The sequence below is a fragment of the Corvus cornix genome, chromosome 9, assembly GCF_000738735.6.
Source record: "Corvus cornix cornix isolate S_Up_H32 chromosome 9, ASM73873v5, whole genome shotgun sequence".
Classification (NCBI taxonomy): Eukaryota; Metazoa; Chordata; class Aves; order Passeriformes; family Corvidae; genus Corvus; species Corvus cornix.
The window spans coordinates 15,586,358-15,610,786 of NC_046339.1; the positions used below are offsets into that span (position 1 = coordinate 15,586,358).

Genomic DNA, 24,429 nt, shown 5'->3' on the forward strand with positions numbered 1-24,429 from the left:
TTTTTTCCGTCTTTTCTTAACCACCTGGTGACTGTGTGGTGTTTATGCTGAATGTGAGTGCTGTTGCTGGCTGCTGTTGCTGTCGTAATAAAAACAAGTGGGAACACAAAAATCCCTGTTGCATCTCAGTGTCTGGGAGGCAGCTGAGTAAGAGGAAGTGGAGATTTTCTGATGGTAGAGGAAGTGCTTTGCCCTTGAAACTGGCCAGGTCAGAGTGATGCAAGTTCAGCATTGGCCTGGAGTTATGAGATACTGCAAATAAATAAATACTAATTTATTCTCCTGTGATGTACACTAGTGTACAAGTGATACAGGTGCTCCCAGCTTTATAAAGTGCTGTTTGCCTGCCCCACCCTAGTTTCTGATTCCTTCTTTATTTAGAATAGGCATATTCGTTTATGTAAAGAAACTCGATTGTTTAGGTTTAAAAATTAAATAAATACAAGATTCCCAGTGCAAAGGATTCAAAGTTATCCAGTCATAAGGATGAGCTGCAGGTCTCTCTCTGTGTCATGCACAGGGGACATGTTTGTTACAGCTGCTTTTTTTCTGAAGTGAGAGGTGAAAGATTCAGCTTGTAGAGTTGGAGGTTGTCTGCCTCACTGAGGAGGTGTTGACTGTCACCACGGTTTCATGACCCCAGTTTATATGAGGAATAAAAATGTTCCTTATTGTGTTTGGCTGTCATGTAAGTAAAGGCAGAATGACTGTTTCCAAATCCAGTATATCCCAAAATAAGACTCTACCACATGGCTTGACTGGTGTTAGGAAGGTGTTTGCTACAAGAAGAGTGTTTGTATTTGGCCACCGAGTGGCACTCTGGGCCCAGCAATCTAAGAGGGGAACGGTTTATTTCTGCCATCAGGGTTCAGGGATCTAAAATACAATTATTTGCAAGCGTGTAGACACCATTGAATCAAATTGGATTGCTGAAGGTTAAATTACTGTCTTCAGAAATGTTGTTATAATATCCATCTTGACATTTCATTATCCCAGTACAATATAAATATCAAATTTGATTAGCTGTCAAGCATCAGGAAAAATAAACCAAAATATTTCCATCATTTTTACTCCCGAAAAATAGTAAGGGGAATCATTAAAAATACTGGGTTGCCAAAGGCAGATTAAAGTTTAAAAATACCCATTGAAACTAGTATTTGGTTGGGTAGCTAGAATATTTTTGTTCTCACAAGGTGCCATTATGAAGACTGCTGGTGTTGAAGTTTGAGCTGCTGCATCCATTGCCGGATATAATCTAATTTGGTTTGGGAAGTGGTAGCTTTTTCATCCAGCTTTAGTGATGCTTCCAAGATTCATTTCAAGACTTTGAGATTGAGTTGTGTTTACAGGACCAAAACCTCCCAGTAGTTTGACTAAGATTTGTTTTTTAATTATGCAGAATTCAAGTAAAACACCACATTGACCTTATTGGCAAAACCATTTGTAGACAAATTGGCTGTACCCATATTTCTAAATTAAGATATTATAGGTCAAGCAAACCTTGATGTGAATCACATTTGAGTCACCTGAAATTTGAATATGGTGCTTTGTACTGGAATTTAAACAATACAATATTTAAAACATTATTCAATGTCATACCAAGTCATTCATCATACTCTGTGGATCCAGAACTGTTTATAACAATTTTTATTACTGTGAACAGTTTCTAGTTCATGTTATAATTACTATTCAAACTACGTGACATCAACCTAATTATCTTTTGTGAGATTAATGGGTAATTCCAGCCTACTGTTTTGCATATGTGACTGTGAAGGCAGCGGTTGGAACTTGAGCAATATTTCTGAATAAATGCACTTGATAGAACTCTAGTTCCTAATGAAGATGAGATATCTCTGCAGCTAAGAAAGAGTTATGATTCCCTCTGGAGCTGTGCATGTCACAGAGCATTGTTAAGTTTAACGACTGTGTTTGAAAAAGTGGGAAAAGTTGGTCCCATGCACTGCTGATTGTTTCCTTGTTTCACAGTGTCTGGTAGTGATCACACAGCCCCAGGAGGGATAAATGACTGTGGCTTCAGTGACATTGTGTGGCTACAGATTGGCATTGGGCACAGACATCATCCAGCTTTCTCTAAACAGTCTTTTAAATGTCAGCTTCCTGTGATGGGAGGGCATGTCAGACCAGGACAGAAATTTCAGAGTTTCAGCTTTCTTACTTTTTTTTTTTGCCTGCAAATGTCAATTTTAGTTTCTGTTGACTTGATATTTTCAGGAATCTTTGATTCTTTTTAAGTTATGTAAGTTCACCTTGCACATGACTGTGTCTGTATATGGATACCCATGGGGTGACATTAAATACTCCAGGGATTACTATGCAAAGACCTCATGAACAAAATCTTCATATGCTTTCTGGTTTGTACTCAAGTGGCAAAGAAGGCCATTAATTTCTAGGCTGTTACTTAATAGAGAGAAAATTAAACATCAGCTGAAATTATAACATTGTATGAGGGATTTGTACTACATTATAATCCGCATCCTTAATGGCTGATAATTGCAATAATTTTGTAAGTGTGGTGTTCCTTTTTCTTGGTAGTGGAATTACAAGACAGGTTTAACAGCAATGCAGCACAAATAATCTATCCTCTAAAGGCTTGAGATGGGAAACCAGTCTTCATTTTTATCTTAACAAATGAAGAAAACACTTTATTTTCCTTTTAAGTAGCAATGGACTGTCAGGGAAAATGTATGACCAATTTCTCTTGAGTTTCTGTTCTAGAACCTGACTTCCAGTGATGAGTTAGGGGTTGAAAAAGGCATTCAGGAAGTTAAGCCAAACATTTTAGAAGCTTTAAGACTCTATCCATATAACTTGGTAGATTCCTTCACTACTTTGAGTTTTCATTGCTAGTTTCTGACAGTCACACAGAGAAACATACATTCACATTTTAGCATTTAGCATAGGTTGGTTATAAAATGCTGAGCTATTACAAACTTTGATCACTCTGGATCTGCTTAAAAAACAAACGAACGAAGGTCTGATTCTCTGCCCATGATCTGGAAGAGGTGGTCAGATGCCATAATCACCTCTGAAGGAGCAGGTGCTGCTCCATGCCATGTCCTGGTGACTGAGGAGTTCAGCCAGCTGGTGCTGAAAAATGGGACAGCTGTGTGTGAACCCCATCTCCTTCTGGCTGGGTGAGCACCACCACAGGGTGGCTGTGGGGACACTCTGACTCCAGTCTAGTTTGGGTGAAGCTGGCAGCAGAATGGGGTGCAAGGGGGTGGGGGGGTGTGTGTGGGGTTGGGCTCCCTGCTGCCGTCTCTTCCTGGGGTAGTGCTTACTGACCCATGCCTTCCTCCCTGACTAGCCGTGCCATGGTAGTTGGAATGTTCTCTGGGGTGTGACTGGGAACTGGGAAGGTCACATTCACACCATAGCAGTGCCAGTGCTCTGGTGACAGTAGGCACTTTTCTCTGACTTCTTGGGATTTCCAGATATTGTTGTTTGCTGTCTTAGTATACAATGTCTTTTTCTCTTTTTTTGCCTCATCTGTCGCCCTAGATATCACACATGCCTTGCACAGTAACTTCTCTGAACTTAATTCACTAATCTAGCTTGCCCAAACAAGTGTGTCATCTCCTTGTGACCATGAGCTTTCCTTTCCAATGGGCTTGATCATGTTGGAAGACTTTATGAGCCAGCAGAATAAATTTTGATCCCATTCAATTTTGGTCCAATTACAGCTATTACAATAGTGCCTGAGCCACATTAGGGACAAGCAGAGTATTTATCTTGGTTTCTGATTCTTATTCACTCTGTGGCACCACAACTTTGCTTTCATCTCTTACAGGACATGCTGTAGTAGTACCCCTACATTTCCCTATGTGATCTTGTATATACTGCACTGTGCATAAACCTGGTATATCAGGCATCTAGTTCTATGTACAGATTTCCTCACTGAAAACACAATTTATAAAGCCTTTTTTACTTTTTTGTCAGGTCTCTGCGAGCTTTCCAGATTTCCGTTTCAGTCAGAGTCCTTTAATGTGAGTGACCATGGACTGTGCTGCTGAAGATGGGGGGAAGGGAGTAAACATCTAAAGGGCTTCATCATTTAAAGCCAGGGATTGCTTCAAATGACAGACATCAGTGCACAGGAGACTGTGCTGGCCACTATATTTCTGCTTCCTGTGCTCTGTGCCAGAGGTTAAAATCGTGTTTGTTCCTTCCACATCACAAATGCTGGTGACCAAGTGCAGAGTGGGTCAAACTCAAAACAACCTTCCTGTTAGGCAGTGCCTAGGAATAATTTGGGGCAGGATGAAATACCTCAATACATGTAAAGATGCATGTTCCTATAATTACTTGGTATTTGGGTAATGAACCAGAGCCCAGCCTTTGCAGTTGCTTCAAGTCATTTTACTGGTTGGCTTATCTGGGTTATGGTAGATCAAACAAGACCGTATCATAGGACCCAAAGCTTTTGGAAAGGTTGCTGAGAAGAGTTTTTGTTTCCCTCCATCTCATTTACTGTCAGGAATGTGTGTTTTACCTCATGAAAGTTACCAGGGCCCCCAGCTCTGCCCTTGGTTTTCTTCTGATCAGCTTTTATGCCTTCTCTTGTTCAAAGGTGTCAAAATTCCGTTCTCCTTTAAGCTGTAGCTGTTTTGCATGAAGTCACTCAAAGGGAGCAGGGAAGACCACTGCTGTGCTCTGCCGCCTAAGTTTCCAGGAAATTCACATGAGCTGACATGGAGCACTGGGAGCCCCAAGGTCAGTTCTGCTCCATAACCTTGCTGAGGTCCTGTTCTCTGTTGCTTTGCTGTTAAAGAGTTGAACACCAGTCTATCTTTTTTAGTTAAAAAACCCCACCACAGACTCCACTATTTTCTTAGTAACTTCAAGCTGGTATCTGTTAGAAGAGAAAAGAGCTATAGCTCCTTTCAACCAGGAATTCAGTATGATTTCAGAATACAAGGTGTTTGGTGTTTTGGCAGTGCTGTGCATGTGATAATGCCCTTCAGGAGTGATTAGGGCTTTGTTCATCTGAGAATCATCTGCTGAGACGTGCATATGTAAGTAGAAGAAACTGTGATTACAAGAGTTTGCGTTCCTTATCAGGTTACGTAGTGGTAAAGGAGAATGATTGTACGTATACCTAAGTCAAGGTCTTTGAGTGTTATGAAAACTGCTCTGTGTGTCTCTAGCCATTTATGTGGAAGGATTTGTGATAGTGTTTTGTTGATTCTTTCAGAATTTTTCCAGGCCTTAGATGATTGTGCCATTTGGCAAAGTCCAGAGCTTTATCTCCTTTTCCACACTTGCTGGACACTCTTGGATACAGAGTTCTCTTCTGTTCTTTTACAGCATGTATTTACTTAATTTTCCTTTCAAAAAAAAAAGTAGGTGCCTGAAAGTGGCAGCTTAGTTGCTGGAATTGGAGAAAAATGCAAGTGAGATTGAAGCCCGCTTTTGCCATTGCATTCTTGATTTAGTTAGATTTTGGTTATACCTGACGTTGTGTTGTGTAAGAGTTTTAAGTGTTAGCTGGAAAGTGTGAAGGACGTTTATGTCTCCTTTGCCTAAAGCATGAAAGGAAAAGAACATTTTCCTTTTAACAAGAAACTCCAGAGCAGTTTGGACTCTACCTCAAAGAGCAATGTTTGGTTTCCTGATCTCTTCCAGACAGTTCTTAATACAAGTCCAAACCCAATCTATAAGTAGTAGCCAAAGTGGTTTTTGCCTTCTCTTAAGCTCCCTTTAGCTAAACCTAGCTGTGCTGGTTATGTATTTTTCCAAAGGGCAACAGCCTGATATAATGGAGAGTAGATTTTGCTTTGGCCTGTGGTACCATGCTGTCATCCTCTTGGACCACCTCCAAGAGAGCACAGGTAGCAGTTCTGCTGGGATCTCACAGCTTCTCTGTTTTTATTAGGCTTTCTGGCTGGTATCCTCTACTGTATGACCCACCCTTGAGATGCACTTTTTGGACCACTCCATGGAATTTCTTCTGGTCACCTTCTAAAATTTCATCCCAGTATCTTAAATTAAAAATGTCTGGGTAAACCTTACAGTGCTTGTTCTAGTCATTGGTTTATGATCACATGAACTACATTTGAGTGACTGTAAGGAGCACAGGAGTATCTTTATTCATAAGCCATGTACATCTATGAACTTGCCTGTGTCGGGTGTGCTCTCATTTGCAGTTTACCCTCGAAACAGCTGCATAACCCTCAAGAGCTTTCTCCAGGTCATGTCATGGCTCTGTCTCTGTTCCACACATTTCCAGTCTTCCCTAGATAAAGTTCCCACTTGCTGCAGTTTCCATAGGTTCCACACTCTCCGTGGGCTCTATCCCAAGCAGGTGCTGCTCACACCTACTTCCATTTTCTGGCCAGTGCAGGCAGTGCTGGGGCGGGGGGGCACTTGTCCGTTGCCAGGATTGCACTTCTCTGGGAGCAAAGGAAGGAAGCAGAGGAAATGGCAGGCAGGAAAAAAGTAGATGCAAGAAAGTAGTGAAATTACCTTGCTTTGTATATGCCTGTCCTCTGTATTTGCTTATTCTTGGCTGTTTATGTAGCCAAGAGTCTGGGCGTGTAGGTGGTGCAAGGCCACTGCTCCCGCTGTCCCCTGCCTTGCTGGGAGACACCTCTCTAATGACACTGTGCTGGGGACGAGGCAGTGTCCCAAGGGCTGCAATCATTGGAAAGCTATCTCTCTTTTTGCAGGAGTTGCACTCTGAGCATGGCTGCTGGAGGCCAATTTCTGTTTCTGCTAATTGCACTGCTCCCTCATAAATTGCCCTTTCAGTTTCCCTCAGTAATGCTGTTCATCACCTCCTCTTTTAAACTCTGAATTTGGCATATATAGGAACATGTAAGCAGCTGCTGGTTATATTTTAATGATACAGCTTGCTAAATGCTTAAGAAGAAAAGTGTTACAAATAATTCAATAGAGTTATTTTGTAGTACATATATATATGTCTGTCATAGCCTGTTAGAATAGCACAGCGTCACTTTAAGCATGCAGATAGGAAGCTGTGTGTTTGCGCTGCTGAACAATTTGGGACCTCAGGAACCTAAGGCTGTAACAGGCATTACGATATGATGCATTAATGGCGTTTCTGGGTGTTACGAGTTTGTCCCCAGAAGGGCTGTGCTGCAGTTCACCAGTGCATATTGCATGATCATGCTGCCATGGGAGGGGCTGCCTTGTTTTTTCTGTAGTTGGTTTAAATGTGGAGATTTTTATAGTCTCTCTGGTGCTTTTGTGAGAAGGGGAGAGGCAGTTGTGTTCTATCTACTTTTTAAAAAATTAATGTGTGACCTTGTGTGGTAATGACAAAACATGAAGAAAAGTTATAATCTATATTGTCTGCCACAGTACTTGATTTTTCAGGAGGGGACTAACCTTTACTTCAGCTTTTTCTCCTTGGAAAAGAAAAGGTAAACAAGATCCTCCAAAGAAACATCATGTGCTGGCTGCCCTTGCCTGGAGTGCGAGGTTTGGGGTTTTTTTTGTTGTTGTTGTTGATTATTTTTCCCCCGAGGAAATTGTTGTAGATGCAGTATGCTTTCTTGTAAATAATATTCCCTCTCAGGAATAGTTAGGTTGGTCTGTTCAGATTTGATTTTTGCATACATGGCTTGAACTTTAATGCTGTTTGTGGGTTTGCGCTGTAATTAAAGACTCTTCTGCTTGGTTTCGGCCCAACAAGGGATACCAATCTGTTTTGATGAGGAGGCAGCAGAGGGAAAGAGTGGAAGGCTAGAGGGAGATAATAGGAAACAAATAATATAGTATGTGCTTGTACTGTAAATACCTGTATTTTCAGCATAAATTAAATTCTTTCTTACCCAAAATGCTGTTTGCTTTGTATTGTGGTGTCATATTTAAGCATTATGCATAACTAACCTAAAATATATGTAATTTTCTATTTAAAACCATTTAACCAAAATAATAACAGCTTTGGTAGGGAATGAGAGTGTTAGAAGAGGCTTAGCAAAGGCTCTAATCCTTGAGTAAAAGTACAGCCACGTCTCATACCGGTGCTGTATCAGGCTCCCTGGGAACAGGAGCACTTTGCTTCTGCTTGCTTTGGCCTACGTGGGGAAAGCTACATAATTTTAAAGGATGAATAATTCTTTATTTGTTAATGCACACACCAATCTCTCTTGCCTGCAATTTTAGATACTGAAAGAACGGTCAGCTTTTCTTAAAATGCTTGACACGTGTTGCTGTCTGGGCTCTTTCAAAACTCTCTGTCAATATCTCAAAGCAAAGGGGGAGAGCACTCAAAACCCATGGGCTTTCTTGAAATGCCTGGAAATATTTGGTTCCTGCTCTCTGGGGAAGAGAAACCTTCCCCTGTGAGCAGTTTATTTCTGTCTTGGCCATTGCTTTGTCAGTTCAGACATTGCTTCTTTATTCTTCCTTTTTGTCTGATCCTGGAAAGTGCTGGAGAAAGTATTACGCCCTAGTTGGACTCTTAGTTCAATGTGATCAAGAACTATTAAGCTCTTATCTGCTTATTCTATTAAATAATTTTAATAACTATATGGAAAACTGTAATTCTAGGATGATGATAAATGAGACTGAGTTTTTGCTTGTTACAGAGTGTGAAATACCTTGTTAATCGAAAATGTTAGAGTAATTGTTTATATAGAAAACAATCATCCGAGTTCTCAGATTTTTTACCATCTGTATATTGCAGTCATAGTTAACAATATGTTTATTTTTGGGTGGTGAGACCTCCTTGAATTAATTTTGCTACAGAATGGCCTGTGCTTCATATGATGCCTTTTGCTTCAAGAGAATGTCATAGGCATCCTGTAAGGTTCATTTCGTTAGGAAGCTGTATTCTGTTGTCATGCTGAAGAGCCATTTCAGAGTCAGTGTTGCTTTATCCAGAGCTGGTCCTCTGTCCCTGGTTAGGCCAAGCAGCAGCTGGGGTAAAGGTGTCTGAGTGTCAGTGGCAAAGCCCCTGGTGGGCTCTCTGCTCCCTACAGCTTGGCCATGTAATCCCAGGGACTGCTGGACTGCAAACTGGAAGGTAGAAAATAGGATTATGGTATTTTTAACTGCTGGTATTCATTATTTCATAAAGATGGTAAATGTGAAGAAAAACAGTGAAGGATTTCTTTATTTTCGTAAGTACTTTCTTTTTTCCTTAGATCTCTAAAATTTGCACCAGTTTGTCCTTTATCAAACCGATCAATAGCAGGGCTATTCACTATAGATTTTATCTTTGCAAAGTTAATTTCAGAGCCAGTAAAAACTATGAAAATGAATTTTCTGCCCTTTGTAAAAGCCATGACCTCAGCAATACAGAGAGTTGAACTGTGGGTATGAAGGGAGCTCCTAGGAGCTTGCCGTACAACTGCTGTGAATAGTGATCAGTCTGACCTGCAGCTGTCTGAGCGGTGCTGGGGGCAAGGTGCTGTAATAGATGACATAAATTGCAGCAGCGATAAGTAGAGCTGTCCCCAGAGAAGAGGACCTTTGCCCCCATCCCTTTCTTTCCTCCAGACAGTCCTCCACTTTGGAGTGCTGCTTTCCAGGCTCTCCCATCCTAGGTTTAGTCTTTCCTTTCATCTTGGCTGAAATTAGCACTATAGAAATCTCCATGTCTCAGTTTTTGCTTCAGGTGGTTAAGGGTTGTATTTCTGGCTGCTTTGTAGGCTTGTCATTGTAGAGGTGAAATCCAGCCAAGAGAATGGGTTGGAGGCAATGCAACTTTTCTGGGAGAGGTGCTAGGGTGGTACTGTGATTAAATTAACCAGAAAAAGAAGGAGGCTCCCTCTGTGACACTGTAAAGAACCTCCTGATGCTGAGAGAAATTCTCAAGAGATGAGGATCTCTGGAGCCCAGAGAGCCTGATGAGTGCCCAGTTCACTCACAGGGACTAAGGATCGCTTTCAGGTCCTTGTGTGCTGGTTGGAAAAACATTATCTAAATGGAAAGTGACTAAATCCATTTAGATGCAATGTACTAAATCCACTGTGAAAACGGGACCTTGGAGGCACTGTGAATCATGGCTTTGGAAATAAATTAAAAACTGTATGGCACTATTGTCTTCCATCATTTTACTCTTTGGGACATATTTATTCCTTTAAAGCCTTTTGTTTAGTCTGCTAAACTAAAGATTTAGCAACATACTGTTGCATTATTGAGTGGGAAATTTCTGGTTTAATTGTAATACAGTGTCATAAACCTTAGAGTCAATGAGATTGAAATTCTTTTTTGTCTGTGTAGAGCCTGTGTTGCTGTGGCCTGGATCCAGAATTTGGTAACACAAACAAATGATAAATTAGGCATATTTATCTAAGGGCTCATTTAGCAATAAAAAGTGTTGTTTAACTATATTTACTTCTTCATAATGTGTTTAGTGCTTTTTATTAAGTTGAAATATGCAAGGTCTGTTTTTCATTGCTGTAGTGTAAGAGCTCCATCCCAATGTAGGCACTGTATTTCTTCTTCTCCAGCCTTCAAATAGGACTTTTCCTGGAGATGCTAAAACTTGAGAGAGCTGGAAAAATCTCAGAGGGTTTTGCTAACTCATGGAACTCATTTCGCATAATGATTCATGAAGGAGATGTTAAAGTAATGACAGAGTATTTTAATAGAAGACTTTGTGGGATGTGGGCACAATTACATTTATATGGGGGTGGTATTTCTGTGTTCCCCTGTACTCTTCAGGGAATGTGTTTCATTTGCAGTGTGTGAATGACAGCAGAAGGAGCAAGTACTGCCATTTCTGGGAGTCTCTGTAGTTTGTTTTGTAATTTTTCCTTTCTTTGAATGGTACTGGTCTTACAGCACTTGGGGGAGGAAGAATTGAAATAATTTTATTATCATCACTTCTGCTCTTCCTGCTATGTAGGCCTCACACTTCCTTTGAAATACAATCCAAATTTGTAGTCATCTTCAGTGGTTCCCAAAGCTGGCTCCCTTCCCTTTTGGTCTTAATTTCAGGTGTTGTCAAGTTGTGCCAGGAAGCAAGTGCAGTCGAGATTTTTGGTCTCCAGAATTGAATGTCTTAGTAACAGGTTTTGTTCAATTTTATTACTTGGCATCTTCTTTTGAAAGGAAGAACAAAAGGGGAAACACAAGGATCTCCTGGGGAATGCACAAAGAAGGGAACCTTGAAGACAGATCTCTTACCCATAAAATATAGTGAAAAACATGGCGTTCTGCATGGTTTTCTGGGAGTACTTCAGTGTCCAAAGTCTTGGAGAGGATGTAAAATGCACGTGCCTCAGTGGAAAAGGTGGCTGAAGTACGTAACTGTTCCTGTACTCCCTCTTTGCATGCTCCATGAGGTACAATCAAAGTTTTTGTAGGACTGGTGCCAACGTGAATTTTCCGTGGGTTGGAAAGGAAGGGGAACAAAGTAAAAGTGAACAGTCTGCTCTCCTCTGTGTCCAGGGCTCCTTCTCTCTACTATGAGACAACAGCTGTGAGGAGCCCAAGACTAAAAAGCTTTCTGAAACATTATGAGGTGCTTAATCAGATTTCCATGTTCAGTTTCAACCTCATGTGAATAAAGAATGTGTAGTGAAAAAGGTTTGTGTGTACTTTGAACATAAACATGAAGGTAGGTGTCTATTTGCAGGGAGCTCGTGGTCATGCAAACTTAAGCCACATTCTCCTGACAGAAGGGATGTTCTCATTGTGAAAGTTTTGAGGTATCAGAGGAAAGGTTTTGGAAGGACTTTGTGTGAAGGAAACTTCAAGAAATTGCAATAGTGGCTACAGAGTGGGTTGGTTTTCTCACTTTCCTGGCTGCCTCCACCTCTCTCTTTGCCTGTGGAGGCTCCTGAAGGACAGTGGGAAATGAACTGGCTTATCCAAGTATTAATTTCAACCCAGTGGTAACTGAGTACAGAGAGAGGAAGTTATGTGAGGCAATGAAAGGAAACAAAGGAGGAAAGTGATATAAATAGCAACATAAAGAAAATATTTGGGAATAAAAGTGATCATTGACTTGTACAATAGGGTATCCAGCAGCCCTACTGAGGTTGTGTTTGATGGATGTATTTGTTCATTCAGTTATCTCTTGCACTACAACATTTTAAAATTGCTGCTAGAATGAAATTGATTTCTTGAGTTTTAAATAGTGCAGCATAAATCTTCCACTCACACCAGGACTGAAGAGTCTCTGACTGCAAGCTCACTGCAGTTTGCCAGTTCCACTTGATTTCATTTCAGATTCATCCCCGCAAGCCAAACCACAAAAAGAGCTTCCTGTCCAGTGGAGAACGAAATGCAAGAGTTGATCCTTTTGTTGCTGTTAACAGGAGGCTGCAGGGAGCAGAGCTGGCTTTTGCTGAGGTTGTGTTTGGGCTTGGTTAACCATTTTGCCAGTGAGGCAGAGACTCCTGGTGACTGGGTATAAGTTGGACACTCTTAGGTCTAACTGAGGGCAGTAGTTTTATACTTGGGGTAGTTTATAAAGAGACTTGCTGAGCAGCAGCCTGGTGTAATGAAAGGTGAAAAGCTTGGGTCGTTGTGTTTCTCAGGACTGTCTTCCAGAAGGAGAAGTTGGCTCGCTGCCTTATTTTCTCCGCACTCGCTATTTGGCCTGTGGACTCAATGGGCTTTTTCTTGTTGGCTTTTTTCCCTCTCAGGGCTTATAAATTAAGCCATCAAGGGTAAATCTTTTCCAGTACATTTATTTACTAAATCTTAAACTTGCCAGATGTTGATGTGTTTTCCCGTATCCTCTTCAGGCAGTGCGGGTTAGCGTTGATGATGGGGCTGATCACATAGGGTAAGGAGGATTTCGCTCCTGTGGGCATTCTGCAGAGGTTTTTGTCTTCTGCTCCCTCCCCAGCTGCCATCAGTGGGAGGCCTGGAAGAGCTCTCCTCTGGGAGGATGAGAGGTTTATTTGGCCATGAACAGGGGCTCTGAGATATCGGTATGCTTTTGGGTGTCTTACTCAGAGCTGGGACAGGATCTCAGAGATGTGCCCTGCACTTTGATGCCTGTCATCTGCAGTTCCTGGAGTGTTTGTCCTGCACAGTGTTTGAGAAGTGAGGGGTTCTTCGTGGGTGAGCTCTGCCTTCAGGAAAGCCCCATTCCTGAGATGCTGCCTTGAACTGGACATTGGGACACCCACCCTGGACCACAGTAACTCACCTGCTGCCATGTTAAAGGGCTTTGCTAGGCAACCCCAGCAGCAGCAGCACTGAAATTGGTATTATGTTTTTCTTTCTACTGGGGAAGAGCATTTTTCAAGAAAAGGTATTTTCACAGTGCCCCAGCTCTTTCTTCTTCTTCACGTGCTACAGCTACTGAGAAGCATGGAGGCTGTAAAACCTGAAAGAACAATGATGGACTAAAAGTAATCAGAGCTCTTGTGTCCTTCAAAGGCATTTGGGTGGGGAATTACATCCAAAGTGACTATTCTGTGCTATCACTTTACGCCTTACTTGTGGGGTGAACCCTTCCTGGGGGGCAGCTAAGGCAGGATCTGCTGCATGGTCATGGCTGAGAAACACATGGGAAAATAAAGGCACCTGCAAAGGGCTGCTGTGAGCCTGGCTGTGGGGATGGACAGACAGATGGAGCAGCTGCTGCCCAGCATTTGTTTTTCCTTAGGAGTTCTGAAGATGTAAAGAGTCAAATGCATTTCTTGCTGGGCTTGTTTATTATTTTTGTTTTCAAGGGGGAATTGTAGCATTGTTTTAAGACTTAAGTTCAGCTTTGGTCCCACAAAAGGAGTCAGATGCTGGCTCTTGACTTAACTGCTGAAGAGGTACTGACAATTCCAGCTTTTTCTGGAGCTATCCTTTGATTCCTTGGAATAAATCAGACATTAACTACTGATCTCTTTTTTTTTTTTTCCCTCCTAATCCAGTGGGCAGCTGTCAGAGTTGATGGTTATTTTCCATTAAATAGTTGCCTAGCTCAGTCTGTTTTCCCTCTGAATTTTGTGTCAAAAATAAAATAGTTCTTCACATATTTCTGTAAGCCACATTACTGCATTTACTGTGTATTTCTGTGTGCTGAGGAGCCCTGCTGTTCCCACAAAGACCCTTGTGTTTGTGCTGCAAGGCTTTGGCTGGACACGGGCAGTGTGGGTGAGGAAGCAGTGACAGGCAGAGGGAAACTGTGCAGCCTTTTTACTTGACTGAGTTATTTTTTTGGGTCTTAAGCAAACGTTGCTTGAATGCAGTTCATGGTATTTGCTCAGTGATCCAGTGGAATGTCTGGGATATTTTTGTTTTTCCTTCAGAGCCAAAAAGCAGCTTTTGCCTCTAAATCCCAAGTTGCCAGCCTGAGGCTGAGTCACTGTGCTTTAGGGCAAGGAGAGCTGAGCTGGTGTGCTGAGACGGGGTACCCTGTCCAGCACAGAGCACTCCTGCTGTGCCTAGAGCTGGATGTGTTAATTAAAGATGTTGAAAATTACTCCACAGCTGAATCTGCTTTTACTGACATGAAAGCTGTGCCAAGCTGTCGGGCAGCATGCTGCAGGCCTGTCCCACTCGTACCCCAGCTCCACTGGGGATAAATAAAAAAAACAGTTTCAGCCATCAAATCTGTGACCCTTTGGTGAGCCCTGACTCTCCCCAACCACTCAGCTTGGAGGTGCCACTGTGGGCTTTGTGCACGCTGTCATTGCATTCAAATTGAGCACAGGTTTCCGGAGTAGCAGCTTCTTGCAGAGGTTTCCAGACCTTGTTATGATGTGGAGATGAAGCTGCTGTGTCCTGGCCCCAACAATACATGCCTGGAGTCTAGGTGAAGCTTGTACTTGCTCATCTGCATCTGCTTTTGTACTGCAAACTCAGGGAACATCGCCATGTATGTGTTCCGCAGCAATTTTAAACAAGACACGCACATGTCCTCTCAAACCTGCTTTTGGCTCTCTTCTTCAAATCTCCTCTGTATTCTTCTTTAAAACTTCTCCAAGTTTACCCAGTCTTTAGGCTGGTGGTTCTTGCGTGGCTGGGACAAACTGACAAACTGCAGCCACTGGAACAGGTTTTCCACATGGGGGTGGTAGAGTTGCCATCCCTGAAGGTGTTTAAGAGATGTTTGGATCTGGTGCTGGGTGATGTGGTTTAGTGGCTTAGGGGTTACAGTGGTGGTGCTGAGTGGATGGTTGGACTGGATGATCTTAAAGGTCTCTTCCAACCCTCACGTTTCCATGATTCTGTGATGTTTACTTGCTGACTGGAGGGTCTATACCTGTGTGTCTTAACAGAGACCCTTCCAGTCACTTTCTTCTCTGCCACGTATCCTGAAGGTGCCACTAGAGAAATTCTGTTTTCGGGAAGAAAATGTCTCATTAGGTCTGTTTGCCTGACCTTTAAGTGAGGAATATCCTACTGCCTTGATCAAACATAATCAGTTGCAACTAGACCAAACTTGAGGCTAAAGGAGTGTTTCTTTTAAAACACTGATCAACAACACAAGAGACAGGCATCTACTACTAAGATTTGCACAAGATTCAAGATCCTCCAGGGCATCCTCTGGGGACTGCAAATATGCAGAGTAAATACCTGCTGGCTCATGGTCAGTGCTCTATTTTTAAGATTTTTTTCATTTTCTGTGTTGATTTTGCTGACAATGACCCTCCTTATCTGGTATGAAAGAAATATTAAAGAAATAACCAAGGAATTAATTTTACGTATGGTCTTTTGGTCATGGTCTTTAATATTGAGACAGCCCAGAGTCCTGTGAGCATATGTGTTCCTGTGCCAAGCTCCTGTGCCAAGAGAGCATCTGTCCTCCTATAATGCAGTAATTATGGGTCTTTACAGCTTGGATCTGCTTTCTTGGAGCACTGATAGTCTACGGGCTGGGGATAGGAAACAGAAGGAGGAAAAGTCATTTGACTGCCCGACTTTAGATGCCCAAGTGAGGCTTGTGAGATAGGAGCAGTATGGACATACGGTCCATTGGGGAGTCAGATCTGAGGTCAGATCGACATTTGTCTCCTATGAATTGTAAGTGAACAATGTGAGATCAATGATAAAAGAGTTGGGTATGAAAAGAAAAAACCCTGTGTTACTTCTGACAAATCATACTGTGCTAGAAGTGTAAATGTCTATGGCAGCTTTTGTCTTTTCAAAGTTGGGAAGCTCTTGAACATAGTTACTAAAAGACATTTTCACTATACATTATTGGACCGAAGGGGCTGAAAACAACGTCAAAATACTCAGATATTTCTGCATTTCCAGGAGAGTGCATGAAAAATGGCATCAATTATTCTTCATGTTCTTTGACATGAGATGTCTCTATATGTCAGATGGGTGTAGCTGCATTACAAAAGGGCAAAGGCACAGCATTTTTCAGTTGAGGACAGTTTTGTCAGATGCTGACACTGGTGTTGGCAAGTCTCAAGGGTGAAATAAGGAGCTCTTCAGAACATCTCGGCTTTTACTAAAGGTTTGAATGCTTGCAAGCATAGAAGTGCTGAAGTCTCAAGTGTATTTTATGTCATAGTTGGTGAGAGTGGCTTGCCAGAGGATGAAATTTGCCATAGAAAGGCTGGAAAGAATGTGGATAATTTTTAGCATGCACACGAAATTTTTGTGATGTGTATGTATCTTCCAGAAATTTGTGGGACAGATGGAACACGCAAACCAAAGGACCGAAAGGGCCATAAATAAATATACTCTTATCCCTGGTAGAAGATATGATAAGAAATACCTACACTGCTTAAGGTTAAGATAGCGGCATTGAGCTGAATTTGTATTCCTTTTCTCACTTAAAATACAGTGTCCAAAGCAAGTAAAGGCTGCAACAGCTTGATCATAATTTACTTGTTAAAACCAACCTTTAGCTCCTCTGCCTTGCACTGAGGTGAGAATCATAGAATCATGGAATCAGAGAATCATTAAGATTGGAAAAGACCTCCAAGATCATCAAATCCAACCTTTGACCAAACACAACCTTGTCAACTAAACCATGGCATTATGTTCCATGACCAGTTGTTCCTTGAAAACTTCCAGGGATGGTGATGCCACCACTTCCCTGGGCAGCTCGTTCGAATGCTCAACAGCCCTAGAGGAGAGGGAATAAAGCTCCTGGCCTCACTGTGTATAAGATGACACTTGCTATAGGACATGCCACACTTGCACAGATAAGTAATTTTTCTGGACTGATGTTTGCTGCCAGGTGACTTCCAGAGTTTCAGAGGAAGGAGAAGTGTTATTCAGTCTTGGTGAACTTCTACTGGTGGTCAGAGGTGTATTATTACAGATGTGGCTTTCAGCCTGCACTGTGGCTTTGCCTGTCTTTGTCAATGATCACTCTCTGGTCAGTAAAGCTGTGCAGTTGATTCTGTTCAGGCACTTCAGTGTGTTTTTGTACATACAATAATAACTTTAACAACAACACTACTGGTGCTACTGCTACTGTCTTTCTATGCCCTTCACATCTGGTTCTTATGAGTATTAAAGATGAAATTCTGTTTTGGTTTTGGTTGGGTTTTTTTTTAATAATACATGACGGCTTCACAGTGATGAGATATCAATGATTTTGATGGGAAAGAGCACCAGTGGAAATTTTTGCCTCAAAATAGGTTTCTTTTCCATCTGATAATGAAAGGAATGATCTGTTCTTTGACCTTTGGTTGGCAGACTTGGAAATTGAAAAGAAAGATGGTTGTACTGTAATAGCTTCACTCTAATGATATGTGTGGTCAGTGGTTTGTGGGCACTTAAACAAAGGTGGGTATGCTGTGAGATGCGTCGAGGTAGGAGCCAAAATGCAGGGAGCACTGCTTGTGGAATAACCTTGTAACTCCAAGCTCAGGGAGAAGTGCCTTTTTGTGGGTCAAAGAGGTGTCTCTCCAGCCCCTGTGTCCCTGTTCTGTTTTAGCAGGGGACCATGCTGTGATGAAATGTTAGACATCTGTCTTCACCAAGAGCTTCAGTGATGCTACTCTTGTGAAATGCATGTATCTCAGCTAGAGGGAAAAAAGATCATTCATTTAAAAAACCAAAAAGTAACAGCACTAGTAGGTGTAGACATTTCTATGTAAGACACAGTGCAGGAGAACTCTAAAGTTGAGACTTTTTTGATTTTTTCCTGTGAACTCCTTATTGTAATGTCTAAGCACCTTATAAATATTTATGGATGTGTCCTCAAAAGAAAATGAAATTTATATAATGGAGGTTCAAAGTGATGTTAAAAGAAGCAACTTCTCAAAGGTTCCTACACAGTTATATCATGACAGAACTGGGACAGCAAATCAGACCAGTATATCCCATTTTAGTAAACAAGCCAGTATCCCATCCTTATTATTAGTTACTTTTGCATTGGCTCCTTACAGATTAATTCACTGCTTTTTTTTCTTAAAATACAACTACTTTATTTTAGGGAAATCCATTATTTTTTGTAACTTCACTCTTAAGGAGGCCACACATGGATTGATGGCCAACAGGGGGTTGCAGTTAGCTGCTTCGGAGGAACAGAGGAGAACATTAAATTCAAATTTATGCTGCTGTGTGACAACTAACTCTGATCTTGGTCTTTGGCTGCTGGAGGTGTCCAAGCATCACTTGGGAGTTGCCCAAGCTCAGAAGCTGATGCTGTGTGCTGGGGTGATTTTGCAGCACAGAGCTCAGCAACACTGCCTGCCTGGGATGGAGTTGCCTTTGCTTTCCTCCCCTCTCTCCATCCTCATGCTGCTGCTCAGGGCAGCTCACGAAATATCAGCAGCTTCCTTTTTAGGAGAAGCCAGTAGTGAAACAATTCCCTGCATCCCCTGTTGTGCATGCATGGGAGGTGCTGATTTCTGTGGTTTCCAGGTGACACTGGTCTTCCCCAAACACCAGCCAGGGAACAAAATGTTGCAGTGGTTGCAGCTCTCTCCTGCAGCCAGGGATTCAAAGCTGTATTTGGGCAGTCACAAAGTGCATGAGCAAGAGGCTGTTTTGCTGTTCCTTGGGGTTTAAAAGTCTTTGTACAAATCTCTTTGAAGTTGCTGAAGGACTTCTGATGCTGCAATGGGCTTTGAATTTGACCCAAAACGTCAGTTTACAGTGTTTGTCTTTTGTTAGCTGGCTTGTGAGTATGAAACAGTGCTGAGCGAACCTTTGGAGAATATATTGAATGTGCAAATTTGCACAATGATCTTGCTCTGTTCAAAGCAATATGACTTTGGGTATCTGTTGAAGTACCCCCCAGTATGTTGCAGACACATTCCTCTTTGGTCCTGTATGTGTTATTTGTATGTATTCAGTTGGCACTGTGAGCTCTGAGGTTTTCTTTTAAGTTTTCCTACAGTACTTTGGGGAGCTCAACTCTCATCACTAATAAAATAACATAAGGCAAAACACTGGTAGGTCTTTTCTTGTTAACTGTTCTAGCTGTTGCGTTTCCCACTGTTCCAAAAAAAATAGAAAGCTTTATAAGATTCAACATATTCCCAGTGCAAATCATGAATATTTATAGGCAGAGAATGAGACTTCCCATTTTGAAATGTCAGTGCTATGAAATTGCTTTTTTGGCAGGCATGATTAAGCCACACAGACTTCCAATAAAGTTTTGTAAGCTTTTTCCTTAATTATGGCTTAATTTAGGTCTCTGAGTTTAACAAAATGTATGAAGCTTGCAGCAAAATATTTTTCTTGTGGAAAATTTTGTTTGCATGGATTACACATTCTGTATTTCTTGTGATTATGATTTTTTTAATGTGCTTAAATGTGGAAATCCCATGTTTTTTCTTTACATTTCTTAACACATTTACAACATAAAAACAACCTGTACTGTGTGTTTAATGCAGATTTTTCAAGAATTTAGTTTGGAAAGTGCATGTTATTACTTTTTTCCTCCAAATGCCTTGAGTAAAATGTAGAGGAGGTTATAGGACATCAAGCAAGAGGTAAAAGATTTTCTCAAGCAGTTACTGCTGCGAGAGATGAGGAGCAATTTTGCTTTCATATAGTTGTTCTTATATGCACCATCCCGACAACAGCAATAAACAGAATAATCTGCATAATTGTACTTATGTGGCATTGACCTGTCTTTTCCAGAGAAAATCCCTTTTCCCAGATAAAATAATCTTCCATTCAGCTGTAAGTGGAAGGAAGCCTCATTAGTAGCTGCACAGATTTAGGGGAATGTTTCTGCACAGACTTAATACAGAATTTTGATTTGGACCTTCTAGTGGATTTGATATTTGGTGAACAAAATACTGTAAAGGCACTAAAAACCACCTTGCTTTCCTGTGCTGATTGGATAACAGGATATTTACTCAAAAGGACTAGACAGAAAAGCAGAGAGATGATGTGATTAAACTAAGGTAGATTTATTACTAGATTTTTTAACAGCGTATTTTCTGAAATTGATTTATTAGTATCTCAGCCCTGCTCAGAGATAAAGTTTTGAACAGCTTTGAGCTATTCCTGGCTTAATACTTAAGTAGGGAAATACTTACTTAATAATACTTAAGTGGGGGAAAACCAGAAAATTTTGGAAAAGAAACAAACTGTTTAAAATCCTCTGCTGTGATCATGCTTTTCTGACTCCCTGCAGCCTTGCATTATCAAACTGAGAATATCTCTATCTCCCTAATACTAATGTTTGAAATATGATACAAATAAATCATTTGAATAAAGTAGGAAGGAAAAAAAAGTGGTTTGCATCACAGCTACCTGGGACCTGCTCCCAACAGCACTTGCACTTGCTAAGGTGACCTTAGAGGGAGTCATGGGCTCTAAAGCTGGGCTTTCTAGGGGAGGTGAAGAAAGTGGAATGCCTTATAACTCAGACACTTGGGCATTTTTAATCTCTGGCTTTGAATGGTGAAGTCAGCATCTGCAACAGCAAATATTTGGAAAGCAGTTTGAAAACTGTTTAACTGAAAATGATGCAGAAATCGGGGAGTTTGTGGGGGGAGGTGTGTGCTTTTATTTTCCAGATGAAACTCCCCGGGATGGCAGAAAGTACCACCAGAGTCTGCTCTCTGTGTTTTCACCTATCTTTGCTCTTCTTTGCAGGTTACATATTTGGGTAAGGTTTCCACAACAGGGATGCAATTTTTGTCAGGCTGCACAGAAAAACCAGTCATTGAATTGTGGAAGAAGCACACGCTCACCAGGGAGGATGTTTACCCAGCTAACGCCCTTCTGGAAATTCGCCCTTTCCAAGTCTGGCTGCACCATCTGGACCTCAAAGGTGAGGCGACAGTCCACATGGATACCTTTCAGGTAGCACGTATAGCCTACTGCACTGCTGACCACAACGTCAGCCCAAACATCTTTGCTTGGGTCTATCGGGAGATCAACGATGACCTGTCCTACCAGATGGACTGCCATGCTGTGGAGTGTGAGAGCAAGCTGGAGGCCAAGAAGCTGGCCCATGCCATGATGGAGGCCTTTAAGAAGACTTTTCACAGCATGAAAAGCGATGGCCGGATCCACAGGAACAGCTCATCGGAGGAAATGTCTCATGAATTTGAATCTGATGATGGCTGACTGAACTCATTCATGGTTCAGCAAAGGCAGAAATGGCTTAGGGAATGAGAGCTGATAGATGAATAAGCAACAATTGAAACTTGGGAATGAAAGGACTGCCAAACACTTGTCTGACCAGCTTTTTAAATCAAAAGAGCAATTTGGTACCTACAGACATGCATCATTAAAGTAATTACGTTGCATTGAAATCTGCTGCTGTTGTAGAAGTGAAAAAAAAATCTCCCTCCCCCACCTCTGTCACCCACCCATCACTATCCCTTTCTCGTCTCTGTAGTTCAGGTGCATACCATGAAGTACAGTCATTCCTGCTTGTCTTACGAGACTGGTCAGGCAATCTTATTAGTTGCTTCTCTGGCATTCCTAGCTGCGGGCTGATGCTGATGCACAAGAGCAAGTAGACCTGGAAAGCCCTAATGGTTCCCGAAGAATCTTTCTCCATGATACATCACACAAATCCTTTGACCATGTGTAGGGTAAGACAGCCATACATAGCCTTTTAGACTAATGGCCTGGCATTCTGCAGTTAATTCACATTTCACAAATAAAAAATGAAAGATGCTTGTATGTACACATTATATCATATGCTATCCTTTATTTTATTCATTGTACCTATTTTCTTAATATACCTGCTGCCATGTCTTTCACCCAACACCAGTAGTTGCAGTTTCAGACTATGTACTGCAGGATACCAAAAAGGGGGGGGCAGAAGTACTCCCCGGTGGCTGGGGGTTCAGCAAGTCAGTGCTGCTGTCTGTGCATTGTCCTACCCTGATGTGCTCTGCAGGAGGGGGGGCCCACTGGGAAGAGTTGAGGGATGCTTGGGTGTGTTGGTGTTTGAACTGTGACTTCTCATCAACCTCAGGTCTGACGTGATCCGAGCACGGTGGGCACAGCTGTGTGTCCCCGCTCTCGCATCGCTGGTCGAGCAGCCCTGGTGGGATGGAGCTGGCAGTGTCTCACCACACAGGGCTGCCTCACTGTAGAGATCAAAGGAAATGGTCCCTTAGGAGTCAGGTTTTAACATCTGTTCCGGTTGAGAACCTCACGTTAAGATTTCTGTATCTTTCCTTGTTCACAGATATACAGTCATGCCTTTCTTAAATGCAGATGTTTAATAAAACTCAAATAAAGGAAAAACTTGTCTCACTTGATATTTTTTAAGGCTGAGAGCAGATCAATAGTTTGCAAGTAATGCTGCTCCTTTGTACAATTTTGTTTGTAGTTATGGTAATGTTAGGGGCACTAGGGCACCTTACAGAAGCCTTAAAAGAAAGCTAATCCAAGCAGATAGCTCAGCGTCTGTGTTTTGTGTCTCTGTGTTTGTATGTGAGAGTGTATGTGCGAGTCCAGTGGTGAAGCATGTAGATTGAGCATGGAGATGTATTGAGGAGGGCCCACACCTCTTGAAAATATGCTTGTTGCTTTACAATGTATGTAAACTGTTCTCCAGCATAAATGCATTCATACTTTAATAAAAAAAAGTTTTGAGTTAAACCTTGTTAGTTTTAAGCTGTCTTTCCAATGTAAACTCTGTGGTTTTATGTGTGTGGGTTCTGTGTTTATTTCATTTAGTGGAATGAAAATGTTAATTTATTTCCATTTAATTATTACATCACTCTCCATGAGAATTACTGTTAACATTTTAAAATTATTTTCTTTTAAATATTTAGGTTAATTATTGCTGTGAGGTTTTGTTTTGGTTTCAGGTGGGGGTTTTTTGTGGGTTGGTTGGTTGGGTTTTTGTGGTTTTTTGGGTTTTTTTGGGTTTTTTTGTTTTGTTTTTTTTTTGTTTAGTTGTTGTTGTTGTTGTTTGGTTGGTTTTGTTGGTTATTTTGGGTTGGTTGGTTGGGGGTTGGTTGGTTTGGTTGGTTTTTTTTTTACTTTGTGGAGTGTGGACATGATTTATAATTTTTGCTTAGCAGGAGGTGGCAGAGATACCCCCCCCCCCCAACCTGAGCAGTTGAAATGAGCTCTGCTGAGTGGGAGCAGTATTGCCTTGCTTACAGAAATTACAGAGTGGCTCAGGTAGGGCATTTGATGGTGGGATGGGGAATATACCACCAGGCTGGCAGCTTTCAGTTTTTCTCTGAATCTTTGGACGATCCAGTGTTTCCAAATACAGGTCTAAAAAGTAATTTCTCTTTTTCTTCCCACAATGTGTACTTTGAAGTGGAGAGTCATGTATGGGCTATATGCTGGTAAAAAAAAAAAAAAAAAAGAAAAGAAAAATCTGAGTCCTGCTGTGTATATAGTTGTCTTTTTGACCAAAGGCAGAATTAGGGAAAACTTCCTTCAGCTTTTGACAAATTATTTTCTTTTGCTCAGAGGTGTAGTCATGTATTAGTTTCCTGACTTGTTTGGATGCTCTGCCACCAAAGCTGCTGTGAATGGGTGTGTGGAATCCCTCATTCCATCCTCTCAGCCAGATGTCCCTGCTGACAGCAGAGGAGTTTGTCTGCAAGCCGCAGCTCTTCTTAGCCAAGGGCTGCTGGAATGTGGAAGGGGCAGGAGGATCCCAGCCCACCTCATACAGGAGCTGAGGTGCCTCCTGCCAGCCCTATGGAGAACTGCGGTGGATGATTTGGGTTTGAGATTTCCTTTTCTGGAGCAAATACTTAGACGAGTGGGGTGTGTTCCTGTTGTGGGATGGGTGTGATCTTTCTGGCTGACACAGTCTGCCCTTCTCACCCCCCAGTGTGGGCCAGAGCACAACTGCACAGAAATGTTGTCAGCAGTGGTGTGGCAGCAGGACCAGGGCAGTGACTGTCCCCCGGTGCTGGGCACTGGTGAGGCTGCACCTCGAGTGTTGTGTCCAATTTTGGGTCCCTCGCTACATGACACTGAGGTGCTGGAGTGTGTCCAGAGAATGGCAGTAGAGCTGGGAAGGGTCTGGAGCACAAGCCTGGTAAGGAGCAGCTGAGGGAACTGGAGAAAGGAGGCTCAGGGGGACCTCACCATTTTCTACAACTCCCTGAGAGGAGGTTGTAGCAAGGTGGGGGTTGGACTCTCCTGCCAGGTAACAAGCAATAG

At 42.0% G+C, this 24,429-nt stretch overlaps 1 protein-coding gene across 3 annotated transcripts in view; it reads left to right on the plus strand.

Moving 5' to 3' along the window:
• PID1 (phosphotyrosine interaction domain containing 1) overlaps positions 1 to 22,893 on the plus strand; it is an 87,154-nt gene extending 64,261 nt beyond the window's left edge. For all 3 annotated transcript variants that reach the window (XM_039557174.1, XM_039557175.1, XM_010406081.3), the window contains exon 3: positions 20,923 to 22,893. In XM_039557174.1, coding sequence (XP_039413108.1) covers positions 20,923 to 21,399 — 477 coding nt within the window. In that variant the 3' untranslated portion in view covers positions 21,400 to 22,893. The remainder of the gene's footprint in view (positions 1 to 20,922) is intronic.
• The last annotated feature ends 1,536 nt before the right edge of the window (positions 22,894 to 24,429 follow it).